This window comes from Alligator sinensis, unplaced genomic scaffold (genome assembly GCF_000455745.1).
Source record: "Alligator sinensis unplaced genomic scaffold, ASM45574v1 scaffold516_1, whole genome shotgun sequence".
In the NCBI taxonomy this organism is placed as follows: domain Eukaryota; kingdom Metazoa; phylum Chordata; order Crocodylia; family Alligatoridae; genus Alligator; species Alligator sinensis.
The window spans coordinates 2654246-2666358 of record NW_005841957.1 but is presented as its reverse complement, the minus strand read 5'-3'; the positions used below and the strand labels follow the sequence as shown (position 1 = coordinate 2666358).

The 12113-nt window shown below is 40.4% G+C and overlaps 1 protein-coding gene across 1 annotated transcript in view; it reads right to left on the bottom strand.

Moving 5' to 3' along the window:
- Positions 1 to 12113, bottom strand: part of DLC1 (DLC1 Rho GTPase activating protein) — a 407289-nt gene that overhangs the window by 287063 nt on the left and 108113 nt on the right. The window contains exon 3 of the mRNA XM_025200150.1: positions 9810 to 9950. Coding sequence (XP_025055935.1) covers positions 9810 to 9950 — 141 coding nt within the window. The remainder of the gene's footprint in view (positions 1 to 9809; positions 9951 to 12113) is intronic.

Sequence of the window (12113 nt, the reverse complement as noted above, 5' to 3'; positions counted from 1 at the left end):
AACTAGAGAAATGATCCAAAAAACAATCAAAAAAAATTCATTAGGAACAAATGCAAATAAAATGAATAGGGACAACTGCATTTGGACCTGAAAAATCATAGGCACAAATATGGACCAGGGAATGACTGGTTAGGTTGCAGTACTGCAGAAAGAGACCTGGGATTATAATGTATCATAAACTAAATGCAAACAACTGGTGTAATTTTGTTGTTAAAAAAAAATGTAAGAGCTCTTAAATTAAGCTCTTAACTAGGGATGAATATAGCCATGTACATAGCTTCTCATTTCCAAATATTGGAGTTTTGGAATAAAATGGAAAAATGCAAATTGCCCATTTTTTGATTGTGTGAAAACAAATCTACAGCTGAGATTTTGCAGCATTCAGCCATCTTTCCCCTTCCAGGTTTGTCCAGAAATGACAATCTACCAAAACAGCAGAGGAAGCTACAGCTGCCTTCTATAGACAGGGGTGATGAACTTAAGTCCATATGCATCCCTAATTAAAAGCTTAATTTAAGAGCCTAACCCAAGATTGCACATTTTGCCTTTATTGTATGTTACTGTTTGTACCATTTAGAAACAGTCTGCATATATATTTTGGGAAAGTAAAAAAAAGTGAAATGAAGTAATAACAAAGGACAAGATGCGAGTAAAACCTTTTTTAGTATGGATTAGATTTAGAGAATGTACTTCACAAATATTTTAACAATTTAATTCTGGTTTTCACTAGAAAATTTTTCAATGGAAAAATTCCAGCCCTTAGCAACCTGATAATGAATGGGAATATTGATATGTGCATTCAATAAGGTTTGAATCACAGTACTGCACATCTGACTTTAAAATGATCTGCTCAGTTTAAATGTCAGAAATAGTGTATTGAATTGTTTGCTTTTGGTACTCTCTTTCTCTGGTGCCTTTAGTCTTCAGGAATTAAGCAGTAGATGGCAGCATTCAGTGAACAAATGGACTTGACATCTTATTAGACTTGGAAGTAGTGCAATTAAAATTCAAATGTTACTATTAAAAATGTATTTCCATTTGTAAATAATCTTTTTGTAATACCAAATTAATATCCCATTGGAAAGCAGTTTTTTACATTTTTTCTTTTTTTCTGCTCATCAGTAAGATGTGTATAAGAAATCATTAAGAAAATGTGAACTAGAAATAGAATAAGAATAGAATAAAAGATATGTACAAACATCCTTAGATATTTATAGCAGCAAATATCATCAAATATTTTAACAATTTGTTTCTTTTTTTTTCACTAGAACATTTTTCAGTGGACAGTAACGTGAATCAGTGTGCGCTCAACATCTTGGTAGCATTTTGGCAACAAGGCAATTTACTTACATCCCTAAATGTTGTTTTAGGATATTAATTAGAAGCAGCCATTTAAAAAAAAATCTATATGCCTATAGGCTACCTTTTGCCTATACATAATAGAAAATATTTTATTGAGGTAGGATTTTCTGCTTGCATTGTCTCTTTCTGTTAGATGCAGACACTTCCATTTCCCAGTGGAGAAAAGCCTTTGACACATTTACTATGCCTGAGCAGTGCAGCACTCCTACTGATTTCAAAATTGGGTTGTTTCTTCAGTCCTAATCTTTACAGCAGTTTACTGTCCTCTCGCATTAAAATGGTTCAGGTAACATGCATTTGAGTATGCATATTGTTTCATATTTTGTTTTAAAGTATATACTTTTGAAGCAGTAGATTCCACAGAAATAAGGAAACAGAGCCATTAAGGAACATACTTTTTCCTTCAGGTTTTTTATAAACTTGCATTTAGCAGTCCTGGGGAATCACTACAGGAAGTTACACTCAAAATATCAGCACCCAAATTCCTTCTGGGGTCCAAGGTAGGGTCAAAGGAAATGTTTTTTCAGGAGAATTAGGTATAAGTAACAAGCTGATCTCACTCAGGCAGTACAACAAGACTGACAGCTATTGCTTCATAGTAAACAGGTTATCAGCATGTTGATAAAGAACATTTACGGGCTTAAATGAAAAACCAATGGAACTAATATGGCAATGCAGACAACTTAAAATTGACTCATTAATCTGTTTGTCTTTCTTTTTAAAATAATCTTATGGAGGAAAAAAAACATTGTGGTGGAATCAGACTAATTTTCAAGGGTCAAATTCTGAAGTCTTCTAATTTCTTACTCAAGCAAAACTCTTCCAGATTTTAAGGGGATGCATGTACTTTCAAATACATAAACAAATAGGATAATATGCTGCTTTCTGCTCACCATTCACCTTGTTTAGTCAATGAGAGTTTTGTCTTAATTAACACCCAATAAAAGATGAATAACATCTTCAGGAAAGCATCCAGTCTATCAGCATAAAATAGAAAATCTATTTTGAAATTGGCCTTTACACTATACCCGTTATCAGACTTATAACTGTGGCTTTTGAGCAGCTACAGTTCTTTTAAAATCAAAATAGTGATGCGATTTCAAAAAAACCCAACAACCTATAAACCTGACCCAAATCCTACAATGAGTTCTAAACCATGCCTCACAATTTAACTCTAACTGAGAAATGAAACCTGTTCATCCAGTACAAATAATTCCTTAGTTAAGGAATGGCAGGACATTCTTAGACTCATCGTGACAACTTCAACTCTATTGAAGTGACTTAAGAGGCTTGTTAGTGAAGACAGTTCTTATCTGCATTTATTTGTTGCTGATTTTTATGTAAGAAGCAAATTTTATTTATGCACAGCATCTCATCAGGGAAGTTTTGGAGCTTTCATGACCTGATTTATGAGTGTTAATGCATATTAATGAACAGCTTCAACTGAATAACCCAATCTACAATCTGAATCTGTAATAAGATTTGTGCCACATTACATTTCTGGCCACGTGTAGCTCCAACAGGTCATTTCCTAGTTATAGGCAAGGTTGGGGGCTATATTCTTTTAGGGAAAAACAAGATTCCATTTTAAATGAATGCTTACTATGTCCCTGAAAGAATCTGCTTCAAAGTGTCAGCTACTCTTGCAATAATAAACTTATATTACCTTTGCAAAGAGATTAAGGCTATGCTGGGGATTTTTCAAGGAAGAGGGCTAGGTCTGCCAAGAAAAGCAATACAAAGTAATCAAGGCTTTTTTTTTTTTTAACTTGCAAAGAAAATAGATGGGAGTTATAGGGAAGACGTTTAAGTGCAGAATTTGGATTGAACTTTCTTGGCTCTTATTTGCTCTGACCCTTATGCCAAGCTCTAATGTAGAAAAAGAATTACACTGATAATCAGTTTAAGCATTTCTTAACAGGCTTACTTTTTACTGAATACTGAGTACAGTTTTTGCTATTATGGCATATTTTAAAATTGTCACCATCACCTTATGAAAATCAAGTCAAATTCAAGATGCCCTTCCTCTGATCCTTATTGGCCGACTACTATGTCATTCTTGTCAAGGTGTGTGGAGCTTTAAGTTCCTGAAAATGAAGGCACAAGGGATATTTACACCTCTTGCTACCTGACTAAACTCTGATAAGATATTTCAGTTTTCCTAAAGTTTCTTCTGATCTCTGGTGCAAAAGACTGCTAATTTTTGTTAGCCTGATTTCAACTCATTTGTGGCTTATGCCTGCCTAATGCATAGCTAATGTTTAGAAACCAGTATCTATTTTGTGGACTGGTGAATAAAAATCAAGATTTATAGGGCATTGACTCCTAAATAGTTACAAAAGTACCTTACTTTATAACCATGACTAATAGAGAGGTGCTAAAAAGGTAGTCCTTGCCAAAGAACTCTACTTGATGTGGGAGATTCTTTTGTTCAGAAGTATGAACCTTTATCTGCTTGGGCTTGTGTATAGCACAGAGCAGTAACAAGCAATTTTGGTGCCCTGGGTGGAGATGCTGTTGAGTGCTAGTTACTGTACATGTGTGGGAATGCTGAGTGCTGGAGCATGTGTGGGTAGGAATGCTGTAGGCACCTTCTCTAAATTGGCATCTAGGGCTGGTGCCCTACTTACCACACCCCAGTTATGCTACTGATACAGCATGAAAATTTTGGATTAGTTATCAAGCTGTAAGCAAAATTATGTGCACTAGATGTCAAAGATCCTTCCATTATTCACCCCTAGTGTTGCAGCACATAATATTACTTCACAGTGAAGTATGGAATGCAACCATAATAGATCAACAGCCTAGGATAAAAATCACCCCAATGTACCATATTTATTCAAATCCAAGATAACATTTGATAGGTGGAAAAATAATAGATTTGTTATAATTTTTCATGTGGTACTATCGGAGGGTCATCTTACATTCATCCTCCCAACTGCTACTGTGGGGAAAGCAGCAGCAGTGGAGCAGGTGGCCCCTACTGCTTGTTCCCCTACCACCTGTTCTCACTTGCTGCCTGCTCCCTGCAGTCTCTGCTCCACCCTGCTTCCCACAACCTCTGCCACCTCCCCTGCTGCAGCCTCTGCCCCCTCCTCCTCCCCACTGCTGCTTACAGTCAGGCATGGCTCCAGCTCTGGCTCTGTTTCCTCTTAGGCATGGAACACATGCAAGCTCTGGTTCCTGTGTAGACATGCAGTAGTATCCTGGGGCTAGAGCAGCTGTTACTGCTGCTGCATATGACTGGGCAGGGGCTGGAGCTTGCATGTGCTCCATGCCTGGTGGGGAATGGAGCCAGAACCAGAGCAAGAGCTATGCCTGACAGAAAACAGTGGCGGGCGGGCGGGGGGAGGGGGCAGAAGCTGGCAGTAGGGGGCAGATGGGGCGGGAGAAAGCAGCTGCTGTAGCTCTGACTCTGGCTCCAATATGGGCATGGAGCCAGAGTCAGAGCTGCAGCAGCCACCTGCCCTATCCTATGCCTTGCACTCAAATCCAAGATGAGGAACCCCCTGCCATGTTGAATAGAGGGTGTGGGGAACCTCATTTTGGATTTGAGTAAATATAGTATACAGCCCAAGGTATCATTTAAGCCACATATGATTTAGAAAATACACGGTTTAGACAATAGGATATTACCCAGTAATCTATGCTTAAGTGAATTACATTCTACCTAGACTTTTCTTAAATCCTTAGTAATTCTCATATCATTGACTTAGTTCAAATGTCACTCCACTGGTAATGGAACTTTGTCCAAAGTCCATACTCATACATAAAGTGCTGAGGCACTGATCCAGGACATCATAGCACTTGCCAGCTCATCATGGAGGGACAATGTTCTTATGCTAACACTCAAACTGTTTGGGAGATCAGATTTGAATGGGGTTTTTGAAGGCCCTTATCACTGGGCCTTTTCTCCTCTCTTTAGCTGCACTGTTTTGTTGTACAGACTGCTTTTGTTGATGTAAGAGTATTGTCAATGGATCAAAGAGTAGAATGTCTTTATTATTAAAATGATCATAAAACCTGACATGGCGTATCTGCTACTAAACCCCTAGTTCCAACACATACTGTCGTTATATCTTTGGTACCCTTTGTTTTAGAGACAAAGCAAGATTACCATAGAATTAAATATTTTAGGTATACTTCAATTTTATAAACCATTATAAAATGTGTGTGGGGGTCATATTTTTAGCCATTTCTTAAAATAACTAATTGTAGCTTAACTTTTATTTACATGTTGTTAACAACTAATACCCAAAAGAAGCAGTTCCTGCTAAAAATAAACACCTGGAATCATTAGGGCACTACAATAGAAACATATCAAAAAGGAAATTAAATCTTTGAAATAGTCCCCATTAAAAATAGTTCCATGGCAGGAAATGAAATACAAAATAAAACTATTCTAAGCCAGATGCTATAGAAAAACAAACTATGACATCATTCCCCTACATAGATAGAACAGTTGGATGGGAGGGATATCACCAGTGAATTCAAAGGTGAATTCACTGAGGGGAGAACATCTGCACACAGACATCCCTAATAACTATTTTGGGTAGTTCATACAGCTGGTTTTGCTAGCTACCAGTGCCAAACAGTTCCTTTGGAGCATATACACTTGGGTCTACATTTTTTCTGTGCAGGATAAGCCAGGGGCATCCAGCTAAGCAAGCTATTAACAGCATCTAGTGGTGAAGAGTCTTTTTAAAGCATTTATATAATTCAGAATAACAGTTGGTTTTGGGCTGTACACAGATATGAGGCAAGGGATTTCATTTCCCAACAGATTCAAAGAAAAAACTCATTAACATCAGCGGAGGCTTGGTCGTGAGATGAGGGGCAAATGTCTCAAAATGAGCTTTAACTTTGTGTCCTGCCATAAGGCAGTAGTAAAAGTAAATTGCAAAATGCTGTACCCACTGGATACATCTACACATGCATTTGCTGGGGCACTAGTTTACTAGAGAGACTACTGCTACTGTGCTGTTAAGTGTCTCACGTAGATTAGGGCCAGCCCATCCTATCCTTAAACCTGCAGCATCCTTATAGGCTCAGCAGTGCTACACTGGCTAGCACTACGGAAGAAAGAGACTTGGGGGTCATCACTGACCACAAGATGAACATGAGCCTGCAATGTGATGCTGCGGCTAGTAAAGCGACCAAAATGCTGGCTTGCATCCATAGATGCTGCTCAAGCAAATCCTGGGATATCATTCTCCCCTTGTACTCGGCCTTGGTGAGGCCGCAGCTGGAGTACTGCATCCAGTTTTGGGCTCCACAATTCAAAAAGGATGTGGAGAAGCTTGAGAGAGTCCAGAGAAGAGCCACGCGCATGATCAGAGGTCAGGAAAACAGACCTTATGACAACAGGCTGAGAGCCATGGGGCTCTTTAGCCTGGAAAAGCGCAGGCTTAGGGGTGATCTGAAGGCCACCTACAAGTTTATCAAGGGTGACCATCAGTATCTGGGGGAACGTTTGTTCACCAGAGCGCCCCAAGGGATGACGAGGTTGAATGGTTACAAACTACTGCAAGACCATTTCAGGCTGGACATAAGGAAGAGTTTCTTTACTGTCCAAGCCCCCAAGTTCTGGAATAGCCTGCCATTGGAGGTGGTTCAAGCACATACATTGAACACCTTCAGGAGTAAATTGGATGCTTATCTTGCGGGGATCCTATGACCCCAGCTGACTTCCTGCCCTTCGGGTGGGGGGATGGACTCGATGAACTTCCGAGGTCCCTTCCAGCCCTAATGTCTATGAAATCTATGAAATCTATCCTGCAAAACCTATGGCTGCAGGGGTCTCACAGCCAAGGGGCCCCCTGCATCCAGTCACTCACCACCCCATCCCTGCCATCAGCTTCACGTCCGGCTGCTCACCACCCCCTGCCCCCTGGCTTCTTTGCGTCAGGGGGCCCCAAAACTATATCTTGCAGGGGGCCCCAAAAAATTGTGGGCCGACCCTGCACTGAATATTTTCCATAAACTATCACTATAATATCTGATTCGGCTATGTGATCCAATTTACAAAACTTTCCACAAGAAAATCCCTACTTTGATAAGATATGGCATTCGTATTTCAGGAAGAAGTGTTTAGTATTTGGAGATTCAGGAAAGGTTTTGAAATCAGTTTAATAAAATAGAGTTATAAGCTGAGCCTTTATTATGGAGCAACTGCCGCAGGTCTGTAAGTGTATTACATGGCACATAGCAGGATAGTATAAATATGCAATATACAATGCATATTGAATTATTTAGCAGTACTCCACAGCACAGGAAGTAGAGCTATTACACAACAATACACCACAAAACCCCCTAATTCAGGTATATCTACTATGAACACAAAGCCAAATCAAAGAACAAATGCTATAAAATGGTGAATTGTCATTAATCAAGTTCCAATTAAATCTATCCAACAGCGCAGCAGTGGGCTGAAGCTGGCTGTCCAAAGATCCCAAATTATTAGTACTGAAACCTAAATGAAAACAACAAAAATGTCCTGTTTATTACCTTTAAGTATCTTCGCTCTGTCGACTTCTCTGTGCAATGAGACATTCACTTCCTAACTCTGTACTTATTTGAGAATTCATGCTGTGCTTACTGCAATTACTGACGAAGTGCAGACCCTTCTATTTTTCTCTAGCTATTCACTGGTTCCGTTGATAAATTACAAGGAAATTTATTTTTATACAAGTGCACAATCCTAAATGTAAATGTTTATTGGAACCTGTGTTATTGCAATAATGAAGGGCCATTAGTTAACTTGCTATTACCATATATGACAGTGTGCTTATTTCATTAATTTTTTTACCTATATAATTTTGTTACTTTGTACCATAGTCACTTTTTGTTGTCAGATTTTATCCCAGGTTCTCTGCTGACCCAGTTATTGGTAAATGTGGAGGAGGTGGCTGTGGTTATCATGGGCTTGGTTAGATCTTCCAGAGTCTCTGGTTTCATGTCAGCCCTAACAGGATTTAGAGAAGCCAAGACTTCTCTGCTGGATTATGTGAGGAATCTAAAGCGGGAAAAGCAGAAGGAAACATTCTCTTGCTGCTCCATGCGCTGCAGTCAGGGGCTGGCTGGGGCCAGGGAGCGGCATGTGGAGATGGGGGAGCAGCAGCCCAAGGCTGTCTGCTCCCCCATGTGTGTGTGCTGTGAAGCCCCCATGCTGGGGCACCCTGTGCCTCAGCCAGCAACCCCCCAGCTGAGGGTGCAATGTATCTTGAGATAGGGGAGCAGGAGCCCTTGTACTGAGGCACCATGCACCCCAGCCAGCTGCTCCCTGGATGGCTGGGCACAGTGTGCCTTGAGATGGGGAAGCAGCCAGCCCAGAGCTGCCTACTCCCCTGTGTCAAAGCACACTGTGCCCAAGCCATCTGGGGAGAGGCTGGCTGGGGTACAGGGTGCCTCAGTATGGGGGCTCCCCTGCCTCCATATTTGTCCTGGCACATGGCATTTTGGCATGCTTTGTGCCACTTTTTTTTTCAGGCATTTTATCTGTAACCAGGAAATCCTGGTAGCAAATTTGGTTCCGGTGCTGCTAATTAGCACTGCCGCACATGGTTTAACATGCAACACATGCGGTTTGTGGCACCACAAAGAGGTTTACGGTGCCACAAACCACACATGCCTGCATGTCTGGATCCAGCCACAGAAGAAATTGTTTCAGAGATGTTTTTTTCTCCTTATGCATTTCTCCTTTCTGACATCGAGATCCTATTGCCACAAGGTGATGCAATATTTCCTCATCATGTTACCTTTGCTCACTGCCTCAGCTGAACATACCTAGCTATTGTGTACACTTATGTCATCACAATTTGAATCACACATCTATATATTGCTATTGGAAATTGGCCAGTGCTGAAGTTGGGATTTCAGCTTGATGATGCCCTGAGATAGTAAAGGGAACCCTCATTCTTAAATACTCGTCCTTCTTGCATACCTAGGTTCAAATCAATTGCAAGATTTGGGATTCGGAAGAAATATTCCCCCAGGTAAGATTGGCATGGATTTTGGACTGCCTGTGGCATGCAACAGTTTAGCTTCCTGAGATAGAAATACTTAGTTTCGCTAAAGTTTGGGGGGCTCAATATAGGACATTTGGATATTACAGCTGCTGTGGATCCTATACATCAAAGCCAAACCTTGTTGTTATATTTTGTCTTTTTACAAGAAAACACAAGTTTTTACAATCATCAGTCCTGGGTTTAACACCAAACCTCTCATTTGCATAAGTAATCTGTGCCTTAATATGAATTTTGAACTGCAGAATGATTTTTACAATAGATATGAAAGAAAACTTTGATAGTAACAAACTTATCAACACAATCCTTAGGGAAGTGCATGCTATGTTATGGACAGTGCAGCATGTGGCCCATCACAATACCTTTCTATCACTTCTGTTTCATTATTAGGATTTAGGGTAAAATTTTTTGTTGCAAACTTACCCCAGCCTTTGGTTTAGCTCCAGAGCCAGCCATTAGACAGGGTGATGCTAGGTCAGCAGCATGAGTATTAGGAGATAAGTTTGTTTGAGAGTGACTTATTGAAGCAACATCTACTCCACTTTCAGAACCAGATTCCAAATCCTGTAAAAAACGGTAGGAGTCTTTTAACAGAGGTGAACATGAAACTATTTAATATATGTTGTTGTGTTATTTAAATGTCTGTAGTTCTTTTAAAAGTGTTTATTTAGGCACATCCAAAAATATACTTTTAAGTTTTGTTCATAACAGCAAACTGCCTTGTTCTTTTTAGTTACATATTCACTCTCCTGCCTTTTTTTCTTTTCAATGACGGTGGTTTGCATTAGCTGCTCTTCTGAAATTATAAATCACCACTAAGATCAAAGCTATAGTTCCCCTAAATGGGAAGGTGCAATGTAAGAAAAAAAATAGAATCAGCCCAGAGATGCAGATGTGCAGCATTTTTCTCTGATGTTTAGTATTTCCTGTGTGTTTTGGGTTTTGCTCCCACTTCCTGCCTCTAGAAGCATTTGCATGCTTAGTGAACATCTGTAAACAGTTACGTAGCTGAGGTGACATCATCATTCAGCAGTTTATGCAATTCAAGGGTGCAGCTTCTTGTTGTTTTAAAATTAATATGAGATGTATTTGCCAAATGTCCCCTTTGGTTAAAGTGACTGCATTTTTAAAGCCAAGGATTATATACATGTTTTGAGACCATTAAAAATAGCAAAACAGTGTGTTTTATTGAGGAAATTATATATATGCTTTAAAATATATGAGTGTGTATGTACATGCACACCCAATCACAGGAGACTAAATGAAGGAATTATAATTGCTTTGGAAATTAAAATTATTTTTAGATCATTTTCACTGAATCACAGTACTCTTGGGCTAAGTATAGACATTTGGGGGTATTAGGAGGAGGTTAAATCAATTCAAAGTGGCTGCCCGATATCAGATAAGTCAGGATGGGGAGATAGTAGTGGCATTGGGGGGCCACGGGGGATGGGAAGAGGTACAACCCATGAGGAGTTGGGCAGGCACGACCTGCCGGTGGGGTGAGAGGGCAGGCGTGACCCATGAGGGGTGAGGGGGGCAGATGCAACCTTCAGGTGAGGGGCAGGTAAAACCCATGGGTGGGGTGGGGGGGGGCAGATACTCCCCCCACTGGGACTTAGTTGCTTAGCTCTGACAGTGGTGGATGCTGATAAAAGCAGCTGCACCCAGAGTGGCTTGTGGGATGCGGGTTGTGAGGGATGGCTGGTCTGGGGAGGAGCAAGGGGCCAGGTAGGGGACAAAAAAGCCCAGTATGGGAGAAGGGTGAGCTGAAAAGACCAGCCCTGGGGCTGGGGCCAGTGGTTGGGTTTTCCCAGACCCAGGGCTGTGCAGGGAAAGTGTACAGAAGTCCCATGCACTGATTTTACCTAAATTGAATAAGTTTGATACTACATAGATCCAGGTTTATCTTAAGCTGGATTCTGCAATTTTTAGACCGGTTTGTGTGCATGGAACTTCTGTACATTTAAAGGTTTAGACTGATTGCCAGTCACTGAGACTGGGCCTGTAATTGTAAGGTCAGCATGGGGACAAGCTAAGTTTAAATCAGGCAACCATTTTGAACCCAATTTAACCTCTCCAAATGTCTACACTTAGCTTTAAACACTAAAGATCCTAGAAAATCAGCGATAGAGAAAAAACATTTAATCAATATACTATAAACAACTAGGCATTTTTTATTTTGAGTGTTCAGGTTAGGCTGTCTCCCTAAGGGTATTTGTACACATACTTGTGCCACAGCACCAAGCACTTTTAAAAGCGCCTGGCGCTGCAGTGCATACATTTGTATAAATGGCGAAATGCACTTCCGCACTGAGAAAATGGTGGCGGCGCACATTTGAACTAAAATACATCAAAGGTGTTTTAGTTCAAAAGCACACCACCGCCATTTTTTCAGTGCTGATATGCATTTTGTCATTTATAAAAATGCATGCGATGCAGCGCCAGGTGTGTCAGCTCGTGTGCAGAGCAGATTTGATTAAGTAAATTTGCTCTGACGCGCCAGATCTGCAGTGCATCAGAGCAGACAAATGTATGTGCATAAATGTCCTGAGGACTTGGACACTCCATTTTGCAATGAAGGGAAGCACCGTCTCTGATTTTTTTTGTAGACATAGGGGAATTTGCACTACCTCTATATTGCCAAGAAGCATATCCCATACATCTTTTCCTCCAAATTAGGCATGTAGCCACTTAAGAATAGCTCTGAAGACCTGACACCAAGAA